General features: G+C 46.0%; 1 protein-coding gene across 9 annotated transcripts in view; it reads right to left on the minus strand.

Moving 5' to 3' along the window:
- Nucleotides 1-26,696, minus strand: part of LOC118236665 (fibroblast growth factor 13) — a 109,515-nt gene that overhangs the window by 55,073 nt on the left and 27,746 nt on the right. The window contains exons 1-2 of one of the 9 annotated variants that reach the window (XM_035435214.1): nt 12,879-12,896; nt 12,659-12,701 (exon numbers count right to left, since the gene is read on the minus strand). The exons of the other annotated variants lie outside the window; for them this stretch is intronic. Coding sequence (XP_035291105.1) covers nt 12,659-12,692 — 34 coding nt within the window. The 5' untranslated portion in view covers nt 12,693-12,701; nt 12,879-12,896. Of the gene's footprint in view, nt 1-12,658; nt 12,702-12,878; nt 12,897-26,696 lie in introns of those variants that run through there. 9 annotated transcript variants of the gene reach the window in all.

Genomic DNA, 26,696 nt, shown 5'->3' on the forward strand with positions numbered 1-26,696 from the left:
TCCCCAAACGATGGCCACATGCCCAGCCAAATTGCTTAGCTCAAAGCTCATCGTGAAGCGGTTAAATGATATCAACCATGTCCTCAAGCACTCCTGGGTAATTGCCTAAGGTTTTTTGCAAGATGACGACAACTGCTCTCTCCTGAGTGCTGAAGAGAACTGATTTTTTAGGGTGTGACCAAGGAGTTGAGGCAGAGGGGATGGGCAGAAACGATGAGCCAGCCAGCGCTGCTGTGGACTTTTTCTGAGAGATAGCCCTCGGAGAGCCGTATTTCACCAACTCTCAAGACAGGATCCATCATCACCCCTCCCCTCCTCCCCTCCTCCCCTCGCGTCTCCCACCACCGCGCCAGCTTCTTTAAATCCGAGCCCTCTCTCAAGGGGCACCGTCAGTGTCCGAGAAAAGGCTCCTGTTCCCGAGATCCATGCCTTTTTGACCTGACTCGGCACAACGGCTATCGGGAGAAAGCCACAGGAGCTGAATCTTTAATGGGGCTGGGGCCACGCTGGAGAAATCTCCCGCTTCCCCCCCCCCCCCCCCCGGCAATTAGATCCTCTTACACCCTGTTCCCATTACACACCGGCCTGATGACCTCAGCTTTTCGAGATATCCAACTCAAAGATAGTTTTTCTCACTTCTACTCCAGCTTCTCCTTTCCTGGTTACCAAATCATTTTGATGATTCATCACGATAAATATACTTAAAGTAAAAACGCTAAGCGATAGATTACCTGATTAAGCAAATATCCCTGTCAAAGCATAGGCATAAATGTCCCTCAAATACAAAACTAATTGGCTACTCCACAAAGCCATTCTTCACCTGTTTTTTTATTTATCCTTTACTTATTCCGGGGAAGAGACCCCATTGATATTAGCACCTGCTTATTAAGGGGGGATCTGGCCCTGTGTAGTTTCTAGGCCTTTCTCATTGCATTACATTTATTATTTACTGAAGCAACGGAGGTGAAATGCTTTGCTTAGGGGTACAAAGGCAGTTTCACGCTAGGGAATCAAAGTTGAAGCATCTGAGTTTCAAGCCCAGCGCCCAGGCTGATACGCTAAACTGCCGCCCAAAAGGACAGAGACTTCTCGGCCCAAAGGACAGTAATTCTTCCATAACTGCAGCAGCATTAGCTCCAGTTCCTCTGATCCTGAACTCCTCTGAGAGGAGTACCTGTGCCCACGGGAGGCAGTGTGAACCAGCCTTTTCCAGTGCTCTTACGCACCTCACCCGGCCGCTTGGTTCAAACACACTCCAGCAGGCTCCCCTCCTCTTCACCTGATCCACTCAGAGCCATCTCTGCTCTGGGTGAAGGGGACTGAGCAGAGTCCTCAGGGCCTAATGCCGTCCTCGGTTATTAACGAGAGGGTATAAGTTAGCGCCTCCAAGCGAGAAGCAGTAAAGATAATGAACAAGAGGCTGAGAGATAGTGGATGGGATGTGCTTTACGGCCTGCCCCCCCAGCTCCCCATCCTACTCCTCCTCCTCCTCCCTGGGATGTAGAGTGAGCACTCAAATCGAGAGAGTGGTTCTGCCTCATGCCCCATGTTTTCTATCAGTATGCAGAGAGGCCAAAGAGAAAGGTAGGCTGTGGGCTACAGACCAGTGATCTTCCAGTCTATCCTACAGGCTAATGATCTGTCCAACTATCCTACATACTGACAATCTCCCAGTATATCCTTTAGACTAATGATCTGTCACTCTGTCAATGATCTTCCTGTCTGTCTTACAGACCGGCAACTCACAAGCCAGCTTGTTCTGCATTCAACTGACTTTACAGCCTGACATCTAACAGTCAGCTACAAATCTGATCTGTAGGCCAGAAACCATTCAGCGCATAATACCACTGGGCCAAGAGATGGACTAGAGATGAGGAGCTATTACAATACACTATTCCCCCTCTCGTCCTCCATCACATCAGAAATATGAGTGGCAACAGACTGGATGAGAACATGTCAAGAACCTAGTTCCATAGCAATAAATAGTAGAGTTTAGACTACTATCCCGCCCTGACCCAGTAACTTCACCAGCTGTACTTATATGATGTCTGCAGATTGAGGTCAGAGTTTAACTTGCAGGTAAGCAGCTTGGACATGAAGATGCCGCTAGTCAAATGTTGAGTAATGACAGTCTACATTTGCCACCAAAACGAAAGTTGATCATTTACTTTTTAACTGCAGCATGACAACAGCTGAAATGCGCATCCCAACATCTTAGAATTGTGTGCTGCACTCGGCTGCTTCTCAAGAGTTTTTATCCTGTATTCTTGCTGTGAGTCACCTTGTAGAACTCGCGTGTACCTTTGACAGAAGGTAACCTGAATGTTTTTTTTTCTGCATCGCAGAATGAGAGACCAGATTTTTAGGTCACCTGTCTGCCCAGTTTTCCTGGGTGAACTGAAATGAGCAACAACTGTAATACTAAACATGGGTAAAGTATTTTTTCTATGTTTGGGACAAAAACATATTTTTTATTGAGTTGGCTCTGTACTTCACAATTTTATATTTCTAATCAAAAAATTCACATGCAATTAAATTGTAGATTCACAGATTTTATTAAAGGGTGTTTTGGTTAATTAATAGTCTACTGATGACAGGCTAACAACTCCATTCAGTTTAACTCCATAGGGGAGGTGTCTGCACTTTTGCTTGGGAAGCAATCCCAGCATGCCAGCATGCTATATCAAAACTATGAGATCTGTTAGTTACTAAAAGACTGTTTACGATTACATACATTTAGATTCCTTTATATACACACACAATACAGTAGCCGAAAAACATTTCCGCTAAAAAAAAAAAAGAAAAAAAACAATTTCACTTGCATATAGCCAAAACGGACTTTTGGCAATACCTCCAAAAATATTTATTGAACTCTCTCGGCGTTTGTTGGAGCCAGCAATCCCCTGAATTCCCTCTTCAGAAAGAAGTACTATTGACTTTCTATACAGTGCAATAAACAGCACAAGTATAGTCTCTGTATTTTTTCTGTGGTAATTCAGAGTTCTCTGTTACAGACCCCTTAAGTGCTACGGATCAAATGCTGCTTGTGATCAGTTCTATGATCAGACATGAGAGGCATCAGGCTAAGGATTTCTCACCCCAGCTGTGTCAAAGCTACAATTCACTGGGGGCTATAACGCTAGCAGCAGTCTGCAACTTTGAAATTAATCCAAAAACCAAGCGATCCTGTGCTCGGAAAAGCCTCCCTCTTCCAAACATATGGAGGTTACCAAATGGTGAGATCATAGGAGCTGGAAAGAATACTGAAGAAAATGTGAAAATCAGCACAAGCAGTGTGTGACCACGTAGTGGTTAGCTTCTTTTGCCTGGTCTGAAAATTCACAATGCCTAAGTATTAACTGAATTTTAAACTTCTGAATTTGAATAAAAGGAACCATCACAGGCTATAGGCCATGAAGGGATGGCAAGCATGTTAGAGAAAAAAGGTTAAAAAAAAACCAAACTAAATAAAATCCCAAGGGCAGAGGGAATGAGGAGGGCCCAGTGTTCAAGAGCTCAAGGTACAAAGTCCATCTATTTATTTTCAGGCTCTCAAACGGATTTATGGATGTGTTGCAGGGAACGCAGTAAAAAAAAAAAGCTAATCCCCCTTTCCCACTCCGCCCCATAAGATGTATTTTGATGATCACTCATGTGGAAAAGGCAATTACTCTGAAGGCCTGCATACAATGTGGTGCTGATGGAGGACCAATGTTGACCTCCACCCTGTAGAGATGCCCCAAGACAACAGGGGCGTAGGTGCAGGAAACGGGCAGAGCAAGCAGGGGGAAATATGACATTATTCAACCAATCCTTCATGCAATTGTAGAGCTGTCCCCGGGCAGCACCAGAAAGAGGCCGTTCCACATCGTCTGACAGGCATAGCTAACGCTGCCACATGCAATTCCGCAGACCAGGCGAAACAGAAAAATACATCGAAGCAAAAGATAAGCAGCAGAAATCCCTGCTGAGTGATATGGAACTGAGCGTAGGGACAGAACATGGAGATATATGGTCTGGGAGAAGTTCAGTGTTTATTAAACTTACTGAGTAAAATTAAATTCCATAAAACTGATGTTTCCCCTTTTTTCCTCTTAATTTGGATGCTGTTCATGCTGCAATGTTCATCATAACCTCCACTGTAAAATTGGGAGACCACAGAGAATCTGGAAATGATCAGGTATTGCAGTATGAAAAAGTATTTTTTTTCAGAATGAAGTATCATTTTTTTTTTTTTTTTGATATGGCTGGCTAATTATAGGGGATTGTTTTCACAACTTTGTGGCTTTTGTACCTCTTTCTGTGGCAAAGCCTTTTTGGACGTCACAGTCACCTGGCACAGAGCACTCCTTATGCACGATTTTTAAGCATGACCACACACCTTTTCCCTGTGTGGATGGAGGTGGGACAGTGGGGTGTGAGGCTCAGAGGACGCCTCCAGAGAGAAGGCCAGCCTTCCCACCAGGCCCCGGGGTGCTGGACACAGACTGACACTCTCACACCTGCGTCACGACTGCCAATCATGCCCACTGCAGCTGGCGGCAGGGCACCGGAGCGAGCAGCTTGAGAAAGCAGCAAGCGACTGCAAGCGAGCAATGCACACTCTGTCACCTGTTTCCAGGGTGACAGTGGCCAAGGCCACACAGGGTTGAGGATTCTGAGAAATAATCATCAAACTCCTCTCAAGATACTCTGAGACACAGCTGCCCGAGTCGGCATCACAGATTCATTCAGTCTAGTTCAAATACTTAGGCCCAAGAATGCGTTACTGAACCAATAGTCAGCACTTAAAATTGCACACTGCTAACAACTTGCTAAACGTTACTGCCTTGCATAGCCATATGGGCATTCAGACGTTTGGTAACAGGAGGCCATCGGCGAGTTTAATTGCAGACTCCGACAGCTTGCTCCGCACACTCACTCCGTCTTCCTTCCAGCAGAGAGGGAGACGCTGAGCACAATCAGCGCGGGCTAATCGATCCTAATGCACCAGCCACACCGGTACTTTAATCACTCGCAGCTGGCAAACGCGACATGTCTACAACCATCTCCTCACCTGCACCTCGCCTACGGAATAAACAAAACAAAACTGAGATTGCACAAACAAAATTAAGGCCTCAGGCAGTATCTCAGAGAGGATGTCAGAAAGCTGCTCTTAACAAGCCTGGGGTCCTTTGGATTTGAGGCGAGCACACTTGATACTTAAATCATCAAGGAAGATACTCCACTCTTCAAAGCATAAACAGAATAATTCATAGAAAATGGACTGCAGCTACAAGTCCATGCATCTTTGACAGACAGCAGTGTAAAGGGGAACCTCATGAGATTCTTCCTCCAAAATATGATTCATCTACACACACACACACACAGAATTGAAGCCTCACAAAACTCAGAAAATATCTTCCATATTGTGTTTTGAGAGTACGTTTTCTGCCACAAGCACTTCTTCCATCAGGAATGTTACACTCCAAAGATAGAAATCCCTAGCTAGTTGAGCTAGCTAGCTACCCAAACTGAGCAACCTGATTTGACTAGCAGGTACCACTCCCACACATGGTTTAATCTCAACAGAAATACGACAGACACAAGCAAGAGAAGTAAGGAAGGAGGAAGGACTGCACTGCCCTTACGGCCCAAGAAGTGTCACCCCTCGAGGGCATCCAGACTGAAAAGCCGCCTCTTCAGACTACCTCTCAGTTCCCCTCCCAGGAATAGTAATCGCCAAACTCTTGGTGCTGTATAGGCATGAAGTAGCTATGCCCCACTAACCCAAAACCCGGTGAAGGCATATCGACCATCCCAACAGATTACGTCTGCAAGACTTACCGCAGACCATAGTTAAACGCAGAGCTTTGGTTGCTCCCTATTGGTCTTCACAAGCAGGTAAGTTATGACACAACATAGGCAACAACAGCATACCTGCCCTGAGCAATACAAGGGTGGCTGTGGAGCAGAGCTCACAAACCACTCATTCCTCTGGACTTCTTTCAAGGACCACTAAGTTACTATTTTAAGTTTTTTGTCAGGTGCTACTCATCACAATTGCTCAGACAAGTCAAGGTAATTTGGAGCCGCTCATATTGTTTCCCGTTCCAGAACGCACAGCGAATTTGATCAGGCCCCGGGGAGGCCGCTGCAAGCAGGGAGATGAATAATAATTAGGCCAGAGTACTCACACATTGGCCCCAGTCCCAGGGAAAAACTCAATCATTCTTTTACATTATTGACTGATAACATCCAGACTAATTAAGTTGCGCTTTACTACTCATCTACGAGGAACAGAGGAGCATGCCGCACGGGGAAATGTACAGACAGCCTCCTGCCAAATCAGAAGGTGAAAAGCACCTGCTATTCAAAAAGAGACAAGGAGCAAACAGATGAACGTGTTAAGTACTGCAGGATTGCATTGCAATGACCGTACTTATTGCAGTCATTGGCTAATCGGACCAAGCAGGATTTGCACAAAACAACATTAGTCCATGATTTTATATGCCAGCTCACCTCACCTCACACAAAGTGCAAAGTTTGACAAACAGGCTTTGGAAAACAAATTTCTTGGAAAAGGACATTAACTGACATGTACTTGGACAAATGCACAGACATCAAAGCCATGTTGCCATGATCAGAAGTTTTTTAAATTTTTTTATTTCAAAGAGTTAATTATTCAACAATGGAAATGGGTCATTGCAAAATTTTTGTCACTTCCTTTTTACTTCCAGATTGTATTGTCACGCCACTGCAGAGTGACAGAGTGTGGACCTATTTATCTTGATGTGGAAACTGAACTAAATTTGTCATGTCTTTTTATATTGCAGGACCCAGCAAGTGCATATTTTAAGTTTGCTCTAGATATGGACTTTCCATTTTCAAACTCTCATGTCATTGCATCTGGGCTTCCTAAGATTGCAATACAACAGCTTTCAGTGAAGGCTACAGAAAGCAGTGCTCAGATCAGCCAGTATCCAGTTAGCCACTTATTGTCAGCTCATCCATAGTGCTTCCTGTTTATCTACTACCCCCCCCCCCCCTCCCCCCTCCCCCCCCCCCCCCACTCACTCATTAAAGCCTGAAAATGACCTCATCCTGCCTGGCCTGTGTATCACATCTTATATTGACCGTGTGAATGTGCTGCTGAGTCCTTTGTACATCAGCACGACAGCAAACTGCCACTTCCAGCCGCAGTGGGCCTTTTAATCAAAGCCACCAATTTCCTGTTTTAATAAGACCCCGCGGATGACATTTCCCCGACGAGTCAATTGCCTGTGCGAACCGCAAGGCTAAAATGCAACTGTACTAATCCTCGTGAAAGACAGGAACATCATCTCTCCTGAGAACATGACATCACTACACTGCAGCAAATGACTCATTTGTTTAGCCGATGCCCTGATCCAGGGCAATTTTGACAGTTCTTGCCGTCTACGTTAAGTATCAGGAATACAGTCACACAGCTGGAGTTTTACTGCGGCGATTGGGGTGAAGTGCCCTGAACAAGAGCACAGCTGCCGTGCCCCAGCTGGGACGCTCCAGATTTAGGCTAAAGCGCCTCTCGATCGCAGTGGCCCGGGCCAGCGATAAGCCAGCCGAGTAACGCTCACCCGGCGGCCACCACCTCACAGGCGGCCAGAGCAAACGCTTCCCCAAATACACCCGTGCAAAGTTCCACACGAACAATGATGCTATAGATTACATTACATTACAGGCATTTAGCAGACGCTCTTATCCAGAGCGACTTACACAACTTTTACATAGCATTTTACATTGTATCCATTTATACAGCTGGATATATACTGAAGCAATTCCAGTTAAGTACCTTGCTCAAGGGTACAACGGCAGTGTCCTTACCCGGGAATCGAACCTGCGACCTTTCGGTTACAAGCCCAGTTCCTTACCCACTGTGCTACACTCCGTCCTCAGGCCTCAGGCCTTACGTTTTGAGTCCTATAGGCCTCAAAACGTAATGAAACACAGGCAGCAACACGTGCCTGTGAATGAGCACCCATCTCTGCTACAGCCTGTGCATTTACTGTATTACTGCAGATAATTACACATTCTCCACCCTACTCAGTATGGTTTCACTGACAAATGAGCTCACATCATACTGCGTGACACACTATTCTACATCATAACAGGCCACATATTTTGTCAATATTAAGCAATATCTACCTATATGGATTATTAAACCATTTAATGATGTAAAAATAAAGTAACTCCACATGGACCAATGACTCACACTTTCAAGGAGGCAAACCCACCCAGCTGCACATAGCTTCCACACTCCACACTGCAACAGAACTTTGGAACTGGGTGTGACTGGCTGCAGAACAGCCAATTAGGGGGTCTGTGTGGGCAAAAAACTGAAAGGTATATATTCATTTCAAATAAGGCAACCAATTTGAAAAAACCCAAACAACTATAATATTTTTTTAATGATATGCAATATTATATTGTTTACATAAAGACAGGTGCCACAACACCTGGTTTTGATGGGTTTTCCAATTGTAGTGAAAAAATGGAGGGAAAAAAAACCTTAGCATACCCTCTTTCTGTATTAGTTTCTGTGGGAGGAATCTGGAAGAAAGACTTCCACATTATGTCATTGTTGGGAAAACATTTATTTATTTATTTCAGTACGTCATAACAGGAAACCACTGCACTACATGTTATTACTGTTTTCATAATTTTCATCATTGTTTTCACTCATTTTAAGAAGAAAATGATCGTCAAACGGAATTTCAAAGTCCCATAGATTTTTTTAGTTTCCAAAAAATAGAAGGAGCCAGATAAATTCTGATGTGTCTTTCAGACAACACAACTTCAGAGGCAAGCGATCAATTTTCATTAACTCTGGAAGCCAAAATCGTGGTCAAGATTAATTTACAATTAATTGGGCAGATCACTTGTAATTAATCGTGGAAGCCAAAATCGTGATCCAGATTCATTTCCAATTAATTGTGCCACCCTAACAGGTGTATTTTGGTTGACCATTGGCTGGAGATACAACGGTGCAAAGGACAATGTCTTGTACAATATCCAGTATGATTTATTTTGTAATTACTGATCACTGACACCTACTCTCTAAAGTAACCATGTTTATAGCAACACCAATAACCACGCATGAGTGTGATCAGTAGGACCATCAGTCTGTCGTACAGCATAACCTCCTCTGTGGATGGAATCAGTGGCCATCCTGTGCATTACAAAACAGCCAATATTGCAGCCACTGCCACTCAAATAACACATAGGCCACCTTGAGTTGAATGCATTTCATTGTCACTAACAGAGTCACTGCTGTTTGACACACACCAGTTGTCTGCAGTAATCAGAACGTGTACATTATACTAAGTAAATTACTGTTATTATTGTGAACATCACAGTAATTATTATCACAGTCACCATTGTCACTGTTTCACCCAAAGTGACTGCCTGCCACATGCTGTCCAATGACTAAGAGGAACTAGCAGAGACCCTGGAACATGGCTGGCTCCACTCCCTCTTTATTTAATGGACTCACTATCTTTATTTAATGGACTCTCCTATTAAGATCTTCGATGCACTTTTCAAAATGAGTAAAAAATAGACCTTGTCCAAGAACCAGCAGCAACTTGCAAACATTGCCAAAGCCTTCATTCCCAGATGAACACCCAAGTGTTGAACTCTGCCTTTTTAATAGTTTCAGACTCGATACCTCATTAGGATTGGCAATCACAGTGGCCAAGGGCAGGAAATGTGCGTGACAGAAGGAAGAGAGTTCTGCGAGACGAGGAGGAGTCAGCGCCCAGGAGAAGCTGGCAGACCGAGTGACCTTGGAAGTCCATCATCATTAGGCCCACGGCCTCGTGGAACCTCCAATGGGCAAAAAATAAAACTGAACCTTCAAGAGCCTTGCGGAGACCTACAATCTGCTTGCATTTTCAAACAAATAGGCTACATCAGGAAATGATAAAAGTCTAGAGAACGGATGCCCTTGAAGTTCAGGAGGAGTAATAATAATAATAATAATAATAATAATATTTATTTTGCTCATGATAATAAGCAACATTGCACTTCACTTTTTATAACTTTTCTAAATCTTTTGATTCGGCCTGCAGAAAGACAACGAATCCAAACATACTGCTAAAGCAACAAATTAGTTTTTCAAAGCCAAAAAACAGGGGCATTCTTGCCTGGTCAACTCAGACACCCGATCTGAATCCAGCTGAACATGTGTTTCATATGAGGAGAAAACTTAAGGTAACTAGCCTCTGAAACAAGCAGGAGCTGAAGATGGCTGCAGTAAAGGCCTGGCAGGGCAACACCAGAGAAGATACTCAGCACCTGATGATGTCCATGGAACACAGACGTCAAGCAGTCATTGCATGCAAAGGATATGTAACTAAGTATTAACATGCCTACTTTCATTTACATAACATTAATATGTCCCAAACATTATGTTGCCCTGAAATTGGAGGGGGGGGGGGGGGTGTATAAAAAGTTCTATAATTTCTACATGGTGAAATGCATAAAACATGCCTAATGAATTAATTCTAATGAAAGCTGAGAATCTGTACCTTAACCACAGGTGGATTTTCATAAAATTGTGGATTACGGAGCCAAATCAAGGAGAAAAAAAAAATCTTTGCCCCGAAGATTATGAAGGGCACTGTAAATAATCTGGAGAACAAACCACAAAAATCACCTGGGACCAAGTAGTGCTCAAACAGACAGTGAAACATAAAAATATATACTGAGAGTCGCCGTAAAGTTGCAGTAAAGAAACATTGAGTGTGCACAATACAAATAAATGCCACTCAAAGTAGGTCAAAACACTGCTGGCTTAAAGAGCACTGGAGTATTCATGTGTTTCGACACAGAGCCTTTTTCAGGCAGTGCAAAGCTGCATGGGAAGTCATCTGACGTAAAGGAAACAGGTCAGGTGGGTGCAAAACACCAGTAAGAGGCAACAAAATCCCACACAAGAAAGGAGAATAGAAAAAAAAGTGCAAAAAAGGTGTAATAGATGCATACAAAATGCAACAATCGTAAAGATGTGTATAGACACAAAAAGAAAAAAAGATGATACAAAAAACATACAAAAAGGTGGGGTCATGGAAGGAAAAGTTTAAGGATAAAAAGCCTTGTTCCTGTTCCCTTTGATCTCCCTATGCTGTTCCCTTTGTCCATTAAAGGTCCCCCCCATTAGTCTTTTTATACACTTTTATACACACTGAAATCTTCTCTTTACATTATATTAGTGTTTCAATTATAATCAACAGTTGTTTTAATCTGTTTAAATGTGTATCTGTTTATGATCTGTGCTCCTGTCTGTCATGGTGAGGTCTGTTGGAAAATAGATTTTTAATCTCAATTACACTCCCTGATTAAATCACGGCTATTATTATTGTTATTAATAATAATAATAACAACAACAACAACAACAAATAAAAAATAATTTACATTAAACTCTCTGAGGAGATTTTCATCAACTTAATCAGTGGGGGTGACCTATGCAGTTATTTAGTTCATTAACAGCATGCTATAAATAAAAAAACACTTGTTGCTTAGTAACAGGGAAACAGCATGCTTAGTTTCCAAGGGAAAAGCGAGACGCTGCCTGAAAGGACGGATCCAGTGATCAGGCTTCCACTTCCACCAATCATAAAAAGGACTGCCGATTCTTGAATCAACACCTAAATTCCACCAACATTATAAACCTAGTTCTGCAGCAAGAAACCGGCAAAGATGCAATCCTAGTCAGGGCCATGCTCAAAGACACCAAAGACACTGAGTACATAACTGAAACAAACGGGAAAAGCATGGATCAGGGTTTCATGACACTGCAACATAAAAGCATTTAGTTTAGTCTAGAGAAAAGAGCGTTGTGCGTCCGGCGGAGGGATGTGAAGTCAGAGAACAAAAACAATAGTTTTTAGTTTCTATCAAAACCTAAACAAATTCATGGTGGGAGTGGCTATGCTAATATACGTGCTCTTATATGGTAAGCTTATGCCATTAATTGTAAAAACACTACATGGCCAAAGGTATGCGGACACCTGATTTCCAACATTTCATCCAAAATTATGGGCATTAATATGGAGTTGGTCCACCCTTTGCGGCAATAATAACCTCCACTCTTCTGAGAAGGCTTTATACTAGATGTTGGAGCAATACTGCAGGGATTTGCTTCCATTCAGCCTGAAGAGCATTAGTGAGGTTGGGCACTGAATGGGCCATTAGGCCTGGTTTGCAGTTGGCTTTCCAACTGATCCCAAAGGTGTTGGAAGGGATTGAGGCCAGGGCTCTGTGCAGGCCAGTCAAGTTCTTCCACGCTGTTCTTGACAAAACCATTTCTAAATGGACCTTGCTGTGTGCCCGGGGGCATTGTCATGCTGAAATAGGAAAGGACCTTCCCCAGAATGTTGGGGAAGCACAGAATCGTCTAGAATTGTATGCTGTAGCATTAAGATTTGCCTTTACTGGAACTAAGAGGCCTAGCCCAAACCATGAAAAACAGCCCCAGACCAAGGGGTGTCCAGATACTTTTGCTCATATAGTATACCATATCAAGATATGTGCACTAAAACAGCAACAAGCTCCTACTATACAAAAGCTGTCAAACAGGGCTATAACCAACTGACAACAATATTTCTGCAATGTCACATCAAGTCCTGCTGAACCATACCTCGAGCCTCCTCCACCAACTTGTCAGAAACCATACCCACATCCTGAAGGAAGAAGGAAGCAACCACAGTCACCCAGTCAAATTAATTTGTAACAAATGGCAAATAAATAAACAAGTCAAACCTGACGGTTTGGTGCCATGCCGCATGTAGGCTATTGCAGGACCCGTTCTGAAGGTAATTGATTTATCGCGACACAGACACACAGAGTCAACTACTCACAAAGTCACAGCGACTCGGCTCCTCCAAGAAAACAAGATCTGCAACTTCACTCCTCTCAGCTGGACCTGCCAACACGCACACGTTCAGTATGCCCACAATAACTGTGATTCCACCCAAGGCCAAGCAACCCTAGCTAAATAAACAAGTGCGCAAATAAAACATTTGCTGGCAAGTACACTTGGAATCGACTGCAATATCTGGCAAGTATATTTGGAATCGACGGTAATATCTGGCAAGTATATTTGGAATGTACTGCAATACCCTTTACCGTCCGACCTGCCCCCCGCCCGTCCAAGTTCTTCTCCAAGGCAGAATCTATAGAGAAAGAATGCCCTTTCCTAACGTGTACTGTGGCCTAAACAGCAGCAGAACCACAGGCAAACAACCACGCACACAGTCAGTTCCTATAAAGACCCCCACACAGCTGCTGGTTTCCTCAGCTGCAGCCCCAGCTGCGACTGTCCGTCAGTCTCACGCCCCCCGCCCCACCCCCCACCCCACCCCCCCTCACCACCTTGTCCGCCTGTCATTCCCACGTGTCCGCACTAGGCCAGCTGTACCCATCTTGTCACGACTGCATTGTGCGTGCGCAGGGTCTGGGTCCCTCCCGTCCCCCACCGCGTTCGCTTTCCAGCATCAAAAAAAAATCAGGGCGAGGCCTCTCAGAGCGGCCTGTGACTGGGTCAAAGAGCGAGCGCAGTCTCACGCACGTGCCCAGTGCCAGCGCAAAGAGACGACTGGGCCTGGCTGCCCAAGGCTAACAAACAGGGAGTCCAGCAAAGGTAGCTATATGTTTCAGCGTGTGATATTTAGTATACACTTAGGTAGTGATTTATTTAGTAGACCTGTCACTGTAATTGTAAAGGTTTACAGGTGATTTGAGCATGTGGTGTTTACAGTAACGTCTCACCCCCAACCTTACATGTTTTTTCTCGCCCTGTTGAAAACCTCGAGGCACCTCAAACAGAATTAATTACTCAGCGACTCCATACGGGGTACATTCCCATGGTAACAAATGGTTTGGTATGAAATAGTGATTACAGAATCATATTTGTAACTACTCAGGGCTGCAGGTTGAAATCCCAGGTGTGATGCTTGCAGCTGCATCCATGGGCGAGGAAATTAACTTGAGCGGCTTTGAACCTCAAGATGCTTTTTAGCGAATAAATTAACGCTTCCCAAAAAAACACATAGCGTGCCGCACGCCCCACCCCCCCCCCCCTCTTACTGCCCCTGCTTGGGGAAGCATTTGTCAAACATGGGCTATCAGCTTCAAATTTCCTACTCAGAGCCTGAATAGACTCTACCAGGACTCTCTCTCCACAGCAGGAGGAGAGAAGCCAGGACAGCGGAGGCAAGTCATGTGCAGAGGAGGCAGAAAACAGGAGCGATGCGTGCTCCAGCTTTCGCACCCGTAACCCCGCCCCCGTTCCCGTGGGCAACGTGCAGGTAGCTCGAGCGCGCGCCCGCACAGGCTGTGTCTAACGTGCTTACATAACAGCACACGGGCAGGGCTGTGACAGGCAGCGAGTCCGTCCGCCTGCAGGCTGCCGAGCTCACAGGCCCTCGCAGCCCCGCGAGCCCACCGTCAGTAGATCCAGGCTAGCGCTAACGTCCCCTCAGTACATCGGTCTCACAGTCACGGCGAGCCCACCGTCAGTAGATCCAGGCTAGCGCTAACGTCCCCTCAGTACAGCGGTCTCACAGTCACGGCGAGCCCACCGTCAGTAGATCCAGGCTAGCGCTAACGTCCCCTCAGTACAGCAGTCTTACAGCCCGGCGAGCCCACCGTCAGTAGATCCAGGCTAGTGCTAACGTCCCCTCAGTACAGCGGTCTCACAGTCACGGTGAGCCCACCGTCAGTAGATCCAGGCTAGCGCTAACGTCCCCTCAGTACAGCAGCCTCACAGTCACGACGAGCCCACCGTCAGTAGATCCAGGCTAGTGCTAACGTCCCTTCAGTACAGTGGCTACTGAAATGGGCTCAGTGGAGTTTGGTGCCTGGGGAGGGGGTGGCGGTGTTCATATCTACTCAAGGCTGCTCTTTTACAAGGGACCATGATCCGACGCAACATACAGCGATCCTGCGTTTATGTAATGCTTTTAGGCTGTAGTCTCCCGTCATGAATTTCTGAAGAGAAAACCAAGAGCGCTCATTTCAGTAAATGCAGCACTTAGAGATGCACACCCTACGCCTCTAAAACCACTTACAGCCTAGCCTGCTCCTGCTCCCCAGCAATGGAAATGCTTCTGTTTCCACACACCTCCAGGACAAGAGCAATGCTAACAAAAACTAGTGCGAATACACAGGGGTTGGCCATTACCCACTATCAGTAAGAACAAGACAGAAGGCATTACATTTATGAGGACAAGTGAGGCTGTTAATCAAATCAAATATTTTAGTTAGCACTAAAATATTTAATTAGCACACATGCAATTTTATGTACCTGCACTAAGACTGACTGCTACTGCAGTGCATATTATCACTAAATTTAAATGAGAAATTTGAGTTCATTTGTTAAAGATTTTTTTTCCCCAACATCTGACAAGCTTATGGTGTGTTGAATGAGGATTTGAAATCATTGCCCAAAAGCACACAGGACAAATGAATGTATGATTGAATCTTAATCTGAATAAAAAATGAAGTAAAAAAGAACAACCAAAACCAAAAATGATAATGCACCTGCTCTTCAAAATAACCCCAATCCGTCACGTAATTGGTTGGTTTCGGTCCTCAACTGAAGCGTGCACATTGAACCTGACGGAAAAAAATTCTACTGCATCGCTCCAGGGTGGGTGGAATAAACAAGGGCAATCTGAAGAGGCTCTCATCTAAATGACACTTAAAAATGAACTGTTATTTTTCAGCGATCAGAAAAAACCTCCCTGCTACATCTCTGCAGATCTGTACATTTTCTAACTCCGTGCGACCCCCCATATCAAAAACTTTACACTTACTTCCACGCCCACAGACAGCGAAGCACGTGAGCTGTGGCATTACACATGTGCCACCCTGTTTGTCCGTGGCTCCTGAAATGATTGCATATGGAACAGTGTAGGATGGATGTGAGTTTAAAGATGCTACACAGCCAGCCATGAGATGACAGTGGCATGCGTTCTCTGAAGTGCAATGACATGTGCATTGGCAGAACACAACAAATGACAGCTTGCCTGAAAACAAAGAGGCCTAATACCTAAATAATGCATTAAGTACTGCGACAATTTGTGTTTGCGATGTCTGTTGTGCAGGCTGAAATGCACATCGGTGCTTGGGACCACATCGTCGCAAACTATAACTTCCTGCAGATATGCTTATTTCTGGAGTCCTTAAATGTGAATAAAGCAATGCTCTCTATCACCTGCATAAATAGCATTGACAATATTCATTTTTATGCACTTTCAGGGTAGCTAGTTTCACATAGAAGCACACTATTATGAAAGTTATTGGCCGAATAAATGCTAACAACAAGGGTGAAAAAACAGGAACGCTCAAGTGGATGCTAGCCGTTGTCCGCATCCACATCCATATATCATATAACCACATATCATATATCTGCGAGTGTCTTGCCCAGCTAACACAGAGGATGCATACACGGTTAAAAACTCTGCTGTCCGGCAGGACGATGGGCGCATCTCATCTCCCTCACTCTGTGTTCTGCTTCTCACAGCCAGCCCCCACCTGGGCCCCAGGTGAATATGCTGAAGTCCTTAATGGAACGGACAGAGTGGAGAGTGGATTTGGGGGGTCTGAGACCAGCTAAAACGGAGCTGGATTTAGTGCTCATCCAGTGCATGAATTATTCACCCTCCCCCCCGCCCCCCCCCCCCCCCCCCCCCCCCCGCCCCCGCCTCCCCTCCCCTCACCATCTAGACATGTAGCGGTGTAACTTTTATGAATGTAGTACAGGGGCTATTAGAGAAAAATGCGCTCCATAAATGTCAAAGTGCAAGAATCTCGGCAGTTGGCACAGCCCGCGCACGCAAAGCCGACATAAATCCAGGCTGAGCGCAGCCACGACAAATATTTTCTCAAGTAAACCAAGATGCTGGAGAGAACGCTGGAAATCTGGAGTGATACATTTCTTCATCGTTTTTACGGTCCTTTTTCCTCCATTTTGTTTTGGACCTGTGCATGCGGCCGCTGCCTGGTGTCCGCATTCCACAAAATTTAAGAGAAACATTGGAAACCGCGGAGGGACGGAAGTCACCATCTGCTTTCGTTCTAAAAAGAACGGCTCTTGGTACTTATCGGACAGGACCAGACTGAGGACTTAGAGCATAAAATGAGCGCGCCGCGTGCCTAATCTGGGAGGGCCTCAGAGGCAGGACGGGGAGAGGCACAGACGGCGGGGCATTTGTTGTGCGCTCATCGCTGAGCACCAGCCCAACGCAGTTTCAACGCTCCCAACCCAGTTTTGCTGGGGAGACAACTGCACCCTTTAAGGAGAACTGCACCTTAAAGCCACACTCCACAATAGTGCTCTCTCGCCTCTACAGCTGAGACCAGGAAAACACGGCCCACAGACCAACTCACCAATAAGGGCAGCCCAGTTGAGATTTTGTAAAAAAAGTACTTCATTTTTTCACATTTACAGTGTCGCCATACACTTCAGATACAAGGGCTGAATAAAGAAGAAAATACATAAATTAAATGATTAAAATATAATTCAGTGAAATCATAACTGAACACCAGGGATACTCACATCTGGCCAGCATGGCCAGTAGTCCTGCTGGATTTCATTATTCCCCTCTAATCTTGACTGATTTAAACTTGGCACACCAGGTGAGAGGAATCTATCAATTAACCATTAGGTAGACAATAAAACCAGGGGTAATACTGGACTTGAGGGCCAGATTTGAGTACATTACACTACATTTACTTGGCAGATGCTTTTATTCAAAGTACACTAATTGCATACTGCAGGTCACTGGACAACTACAGAACACTTTTCCAATACTACTTAATGAGGTACAATACTCATTAAGTACCAGTTACCCATAGCCATGAACATCAAGCCCAGTTCACACAGTAAACATAGGCTAGGTCATAAAGTTATGACAAGTCAAACTAGAATGAGGCATGAGAACAAGATATGATAGACCTACAACATCAAGATAAGGATACAAGCGCAATATAAGCGCTGGATGAAGATACATATGTAATATGAAAGTGCTAGAGGATCAAGATAGGACTCATGTAATAAGAGTGATCCTAGATCATTCCAGTACTAGGGAGCTAGGGTGGAGAAGCTCTGTGGTCGGGATAAGCGAGAACCATTCACGCAGATGGCAGGTAACGCTAGCTTTGATTTATGTCCTGGAAGTAGGGGGAGGCTGTCTTGCTGGCTGCAGTGTAGGCCAGAGACAGGACATTGAACCTGACATTGGTGGAAAAAAAATCTAGTGTTTACTCTCAATTCTCCCATACACTGAAATTAAAGTAGCAGTGTAGTAAAGCAGTAAAGACTCAACAAAATAATTAAAAGGAGTACCAGGGCAGAACATTCTTTTCAGCAGTCCCATCTCCCTCTCTTGACAGCCTTAAGTTCTCTGCCAGGACCATAACAGGATAATTATGTGCCGGGAAGCACACGGTCAGCTCTGTCACCAGCCGCCCAAGTATTGCTTAGCTTTTCCTCCAATTCTGTCAGAGAGAGTACTTTAAAACAAAACGGTCTGCAACAATTTCAAATCAAACAATCCCACAGTTTCGGGACAGATTGGAAGGGTCATGTTGACTCCAAACATGAAGGCAACCTCAAGAAATAAAGTCAACATCCAAAACTGTATTTTAAGCACAGCTGAATATGGATGTTTTGTTGTGTACATTTCTCTTGATTTTTGTTGATATTATGAATTGAGTCAATCCACCAAAAATGTAACCACTTCATAAAAAAACTCAACTCCATACAGTATACAAAAAACAAATAACTCAGTGGAGTGTTTCTTCTCAAAAAATGCTTTTATGTAGTTTAGGCAGACAGGCACTAATAAGAACAAAATATTTGTTTATTTCCTGAGGAATTACCCACATGCAACACTTTATAGCCTGTCTCTGGAGACTCAGGCAGGGACTACAGGAGCCTCTATTTGGGAAGAGGGGGGAAGCAGTGATATCCGATTTTACACCATGACACCAGCTAGCATTAACGGCAGCCATATTGGGTTTCAGCTAAAAAAGCTGGGCCTGCCAAAAGGTACGCGTGTGTTTTGCTTTCCCAAGGCGTGCATATCTGAGGGAGCAGCCCGGTCTCACTTGACAGGCTTAAAAGTGCCACCGGCCTGCTTCCCACAGGTCTGATCCCCGTGTGACTCTGGTAACCGGGGCGATCGCAACACGGGGAGTCTCTGAAAGCAGAGAGGGGGACGACACCATGTTACAGAGAGCCCCCCCCGCTCACCCAGCCCCCTGCTACTGGTCCCGCTCCATAGGGACAGATGGGACTGGCCTACACCCGTCCCACACCAGCAGATCTGTTGTTGCATGACGGTACAGGACGTTTAACCGGCCAGTTCACACAGCTGCCCATTGGTTCAGATAATCTCCATGACGACAGCTGCAGAGGACAGGGGGCAAGAGTAATGTCCCCATCATCCCAACGCAAGATGTCCCTATCTCTTGCAGGGAAGACCTGAACGCAGCAGGTCCCGTGGGGGTCTGCTAGCTGAAACGGCTCAATAGCAATTCAATTGGGAACGATTACATCAGCTGGAATATGAACTGCTTCACTGTACTTATCAGCCTAAGTATCCCAGCACCGTCAATTAGGCAATGGTTTCAGATTGTGTTCCTTACGGTAGTCCTTGAGGCCTGGCCTACTCCACTACAATCACCACCAGTTGGACACCAGGGAGCCAGAATGACTTATTACTAACAATACACATTTTAACAAACCATTATTTGCCCAGATGATGTAATTGAAACCTACAATTACACAATGTGCAGTGCATCACATATATTGCTAATGCATTTACCAGGACAAATTGACCTAAATGTCTACTTATAGAAGGCTCTGCAAGATCTATGGTATGATTTGATATGGTATCATTACAGGATAATATTAGATTGAATATGATTGAAATACAAAACAAATGTTTGAGGGCACAAAGGACCTTATATCTACTAAATACAAACACAAAATCCTAGTAAAACAAAAAATACATATGCAATCTAGTTGAATGAATGACATCACTTAGGCCCAAGGTGGCCCAAAAGGCCTAAAGTTATATTCCACTGGAGGTATTGATCAGATCTCAGCAGTCTGAAGGGACAGAGAGAAGTATAACACTGAGATCTGTGTGTGGGGATAATGAGACTGCTCACACCCCTGGACACAGTCCCCACCATCTACAATGTTCTTACTTTGTTCTGCTTTCACACAGTGAACAATGTGCTAGGCCTGCCATTGCACAAATAAAAGAGGTAGAGTCATCTCACAGATAACGTAGCATACATAGAAACTGAGACTCAATTTTCAACAAATAACCAGTGATTTAACACTAAATAGGAAAGATTTGGAGATTAAAGAATCTGGCACGCTTGCTATTGGATCTAATACAAGACTGGATTCATCAAAACCATAGGGCCTATAGTCTAACATGTCAGACTTTGCTTCAACAGAGTCGAAACAAATGTTTAGCGCGCATGTTATGTTTAGTATATTTTGAATTTTTGCAAAAAAAGAAACGCACCTTTAAAAAATGATTTCTGACTGCATCAAATACGTGATCAGGGTGGAACCTTCACAAACATTATGAAACGTAAAATATATAAACAGACCACAGAGTTTGTTCACAAGGCTTTCCAGGTTGTGTGTGCAGAAAAATGGGAAGAAGCAGCTAAACTTGATTTCATTTTGGGCTTCTGGCAGACGCCGAGCCATTTTTGGCAGCTTTTTTCTCCCCTCTGAGTTGAAATATCGCATCTACATTATTAACAAGCTTGTAAACCTCCCCCATAAAACAGGGGCGAACAACACCAGCAGCAACACTTATGAATGCTTGGATGACACTTCACAGGAGACAAGATAACAATCGGCAAGGTTGTTTATTGGAGTTACGCAATGTCTGCATTCATTCAGTTTATGTTCACAGGAAAAAAAAAAAGACGTCTCTAAAAAACAGAATTCTACATTGTCCCGTATCTTCAGTAACATTGCCCAGCAATAATAAAATTATGGACACCTTCGCAAAATGGTGGTAATTAGTCTAAATTTAGAGGCGAACTCTCTATTAAAAGCACAGCGGAGCTAAGCGTGATGACAGGAATGAGGAGACTGTGTCGTTCTTTCACATTTGTTTACTGTTGACACGGTGGGAGGACAAACATTGCCAGACTTGAGGCCAGGGGTATATTTCGGGAAGACGAGTCACAGCGCGATATAAAAACGAAAAGCCTTATTCCCCGAAGTCTCTCGCCAGCTGCTCAAATCCATGACTGAGTTTCCAGCAATGCCAGCGGTCTGCAAATTACCACTGAGGTCAATTCATCAAAACGGTTGCCAGCATTATTTTATTGCTGTAAACTTTATTTTTTTATACCAGGAATTTCCTTAAAATAAAAAATAATACATTTATGAAGGAAGACCTGGCCAAGACAACAGCCACAACACATAAAATAGAATATGTTACAGTATGTGTCAGCAGCAGACATTTTTACATAGAATCCATTTATACAGCTGCATATTCATACTGAGGCAATTCTAGTATCTTTCTCAAAAGTACGAGCACCACAGTTGGGAACTGAACCAGCTTTGAGCCCCTAACCGTTTAAAAACACAGTATATTATTTCACATGCTGCCAAATCAAGAAAAATCTAAAGTACAGCACAAAGCAGCGTGGCTGGATGAAAAGCACACTGAGGCCTAAATTCAATCAACATCTGCCCTTAAATTAGACTTACAAATACAAGTGCCTCTTCTATTCAATGTAAGCTTTGGTTATTACTGACTGAGGTCCATATAACACTTTGTTAGTTAATTTCAGGGTGGCAATGACCAGCATGCAAGCACGGCTGAGGAGGAATGGGGGTCAAATTTAGTATTTATAATTTCTTCAAACTATTGCCACAATGCTCAAGAGAGAGAGACAGCAAGGGGGAGAGGTAGATGACAGTCAGTGCGGAAAGTCCCAATAAGGGAAGCCGTGCAAACATTTTAAACGGCCCCACAGTTTGTTCCGCTAATTTCTCCTCACCAAAAGGAGACAGGACTCTTATGTGGGCCTTCAACGGCGCGGCTGTCTCGTTCTCTCCTCACCCACGGTGGCAGGTGTGCGGAGTGGTAAAGACAGGGCATTAGAGAGGGTGTCAGAGAGGGGCGCGGAGGGGGAGCGGCTCCAGAGCGTCGCTCCCACGCCAGGCTCCAGGCGGCCCGCTCCGCCTCATCGTTTCTCAGCCGCCAGGTGCCGACGCCCCCGAGGGCCCGGGGCCGAGGGACATCCGCGCAGACAGCCAGCGGCCCCTCTAAACACGCTCCGCCTGTCAGACCCTGCTTAGCGCGTCCGCGGCCTGGCCCCCGGCCCTCGCAGCAAACGCCGTGTTCTAGGGCATCGGCCGTTAGCAGCGGCAGGGCTAACGGGGGCGGGCCCGCGGTGCCCGAACTCCGACGAGCGAGTCCATCTTAAATCCCCTCGGCACCTCACCCCGGCCTCGGGGCGATGGCCGGAAAAGAACACGGCGCCATTATACGTATGACAAACTCTCCCAAGCCCGGCATTCACCCCTCTCTGGTCTTGCACTGAGGACGACTTGCATCACCAGCCAGCGCAACCTCTTAACAAACATATCGACGAGAGTTGGGCAGGTTGCGGTGGAATTATTCAAAGCTGAGCAGAAAAAGATCCTCACTCGACAGGCATCACTACGGGTGACACCTTGTCACCTCAGTACTAAAACCAGACAGCTATTCTGCCCTGATTTAATGCAGATTTACAAGTAAATTCTGAAAAATTATCCTCATCCCATGAGCCTTTAATATGAAAGAGTGAAAAATATTAAATGCAAATTAATAACGCAAGCAAATAACATCAGGTATTTTCCAAAAATGATCGCTGCTTTAACTGCAAGTTCTAGAAACAAGAAAATATAGGTTTTTGGCATATCAAACAATTGGCACTTGGAGATTTTTCATGAAATCATCCTGAAGCAGATTTAGATCCTGAAATAATGCTTAAAACCAGATAGCATGCAACTAAGAGCATGTATAGTCCTTACAGTCGGTTTTCCCCTCAGGTCCATCCACACACACACTGAACACGCCCCTCATGCATGGGTTATTGTTAAATGCTGAAGAGTGCGTAATGCTACTATACCGCTTAATCTCCTATGCTCTAGATACCACCAAAGCCTCAAGTCTTAACATTCCTTATAGCCTGGTGTTTTTTTGGGAGGGGATTTTCCTACGTACCCTGACTTATGAAGCACGACTTAGGCATTTATAGCGTCTCACTCTGACGGCACTAATCCCCCTTCCCCGTCCCTTGGCTCGCCGGTGAGCCGGAGAATGTGCAGCGATCGTGCTCATTAAGTTCATTTTCCAGGCGCCGAAGACAGCCATTCGGCAAACCGCTCGACCTAATTGGTATTTCCCGGTCCCCCGGCCGTAAGGAGACCGGGCCACGGCAGCCCGCCGAAAATAGTCACCGCGCCCAGGGGAAGGGCTGGTATTTTCGGAGCGCCGCTGAAAAGCACAATGACCGCACTGCCGTTACCCCCGAGCGCTAAACGCACACGTTACTCAAGTATTTAGCATGTGCGACAGCCCTGGCCCCGCTCCAGAGCCACTGCTTCACAGCTTGCTCTTTTAGATGTTTTTGTGTTTCCCCCCCCCCCCCTTTACCAGTCAGAGACCGTACACAGCCTTGTCTTCCTTTGATGAGAAAAGCAACACTGGCAGCTGAGTAAGCAGCCAGCTCAGATAAGGGTGTAGAGACGGGGAACCCAGGGCACTGCGGCGAGGGAGTGGGTGAGCGGGCGGGAGAGCGACAGGCGGGAGAGCGGGCGGGAGAGGCAGGCGCGAGGCGGCGGGGCTGCGCTCCGGGCACGAGGGTCCAGTGAGGTCAGGAGCGGGCTCCCAGGGCACTGCCGGAGATCTGCAGGGCAGGAGGAAACGGGAATGCCATGGTCCACCTTAACGAGCCCTGTTTTGTTCGAGTGGGGGTCTGCCTTTTTTGCTTAGCTTCTCGAGCCATCGCATGGACAATCTGATGTGCTCCAATAATTTCAACGTCCTGAAGGCTCGGAGATGGTGAGGCATATGAACAGAGAGAGCCACGGCTTTGGTAGGACACAGTGTACCAAACTCCTGTGTGCCACGCACGCATGCATGCACACACACAGTGTGTAGTGACTAGACCAGCACCACCACCCCACACAGACTTTAGCAAAACTAGCTGTTAAGGTCGGCAAACCTTCCAATGTCTCCTGGAACTGTTAAGACTGGTCCCTTCTATTGTCTGATGGAATTTTTTTGGCTTCAATTAACTGTACCGCTATCACTACTCTAAAGGTCTTTGATCACATTTCTCAGGCCCCAGGCTTTGGCTCCAAATGAGTGCAGCCAATGCACAGGGGTCTGACTGTCGCACACTCAGACACTAGTGGTCATATGGCCGCACACGTTCTCACCCTACACACACGCCCGCACACTCACACAGACAAAAGCCTTACGGTCACATGACCAAAATGTCACACAAACACACTCTTACCTTGTGCACAAATAGCCGGTGGCACACGAAAGGGCGTGCCTGTGCATTCGGGCACACACACAGCCACGGGCATGTGTCACAAATGCTCCAGCATGCCCAGTGCTTGTTGTCACCACCGCCCCCCACTGCCTCCGGAACTTCTGGAACGATGGACGTTAAGTTCCCGGCTCACAGCGGGGACGCGAGACGCAGGGCTGACATTGCCGCAGCTCGTCGCGTCGACGCCGAGGTCCCGGACTCGTGAGCGCGCCACGCCGCGGCCTCCGGGTATTACGGGTCAGTCCGGCGATTCCGACCTTCCCGACGTCAGCGCAATTGATGCGGCTGGGTTCTCACGCGAGGTCGAGCGCGAGCTGGGAAAGCCGAAGCAGAGGGCGTCTGAGGAGGACGGCGCACACACGGCGCAAGCATGTACTCTGCGTGACAGCAGGCCGAGCAGCCCGAGCAGCCCGCGGCCGCCAACAGGCCCAGAACATACCAAATACCAGCCGAGAATACCGAAACGGCCTCGTCACATCAGGCACGTGAAAAGCCAACAGTGGGGGGGTATTGTGTTAAAGCCATGGGAAACATAACCCCAACACCTTCATCAGCACTAAAACAGAAGAGCAAATAGGGGAAAGACTTCTGGGAAGATGAAAACAGAATCCCATACGGGCCCAGGATATTGTGATGCTGAAACAGCAAAGGGCCTTCCCTAAACTGTTGGGGAAGCACAGAATAATCTAGAATGTGATTATATGCTGTAGCATTAAGATTTGCCTTCACTAGAACTAAGGGGCCTAGCCCAAACCACAAAAAACAGCTTCAGGCAAAGGGGTGTCCAGATACACTAAATGACCAAAAGCATCTTACTTTTAGGTGAATTGCAATCATTTTAACAGTTTCATTTAAAAGTTGAAAAGCTGTTGTCAGTTGTAAAGCTGCACTAAAAGAAAACTCAGGCATGACCCATTACCTGCTGTTCTTGGCCAACGGAGCTTTGAAATTAAACACATACAAAAGCGCTCGCTGGGAGGGTTGGCAGGGTAGCTGTTCCACACAGGCCTAGCCTAACAGACAGCGCAACATGCTGCCCACCCGGAGAGCGACCCCTGGCAGAACCCCCATTACCCTCCTCCTCCTCCTTCTCTTGAGGTCCACAAGGACGTAACAACTCATTAACACAAAGAGCCAGGCAGAGATAATGCTTTCTCAGATAAACAACGCAATTAGCTCCCGCTCCTGCTTTAATAAGAAAAGTTTAGAAATACCGTTCTGAACATAACAGTGTGAATCTCGCGATTATGCCCCGGTTCGGTTTTCTCCATTTTCCCGGTACATAATTAAAGGAAGGACTTTGCGGCTCCCCCAGGAGTCGCGCTGTGTTCAATTACAGTTATAAAACCAACAAGCCGCACAATCTCCAACACTTTCATCAAGAACGGTGACATTACACCACTGGGGGTGTTCACTGCTTGCAGTGAGCGGACGCTAGGTAAAGCAGCCATTTTGAGCTCATTCCCTAAGAATGCAACAGGGACAGCCGGCTGTGACCTAATGTGGCAACCTTGACAAAAGAGCCAAATGTTCTCTACCTGTGAGAGCCTTTAAAAAAACAGAAGAAATCCCATTGGTCCACCGTTTTGTGTGCCTGTGTGGTGCACGAGAAAGAATTCCCCACTGCACCAGATTACAGTAGCCCACATCTGGGCAGACATTAGATTGAGTACCATGTGGCAGGCAGAGACTACTGATGCTGAAGTAATGCTTCTTAGACTGCGGTGTGAACTCAGGGGTGAGGGCAGAGAACCAGCGGAGCAGCACGACCCCACCCCGGGGGGTTAAAAATGGGGGACCACCCACCAGGCGCCCTGAGAGAGAAGGGAACAGCGCAGGGTAGGTTAGCTTCCTCTTCTCTGGCGGCACCTGGCTGCGTAAATGAGCGGTCAGCGCTGCCCGCGAGCAGACATGGTTTTGTGATTGCAGCCCCAGCCCCGCTCCCCTGCGTTCAGAAACGCGCCTCGCGTCGAGCGAATGACCACACCCCCCCCCCAGTCGACTCTCCGGCACCCGCCCTCGCGATCGGGAGTTTGATCCGCATCCAAGCCCGCCGCAAAAAGCCTGCGAAC

This window comes from Anguilla anguilla, chromosome 9 (genome assembly GCF_013347855.1).
Source record: "Anguilla anguilla isolate fAngAng1 chromosome 9, fAngAng1.pri, whole genome shotgun sequence".
Taxonomy (NCBI): domain Eukaryota; kingdom Metazoa; phylum Chordata; class Actinopteri; order Anguilliformes; family Anguillidae; genus Anguilla; species Anguilla anguilla.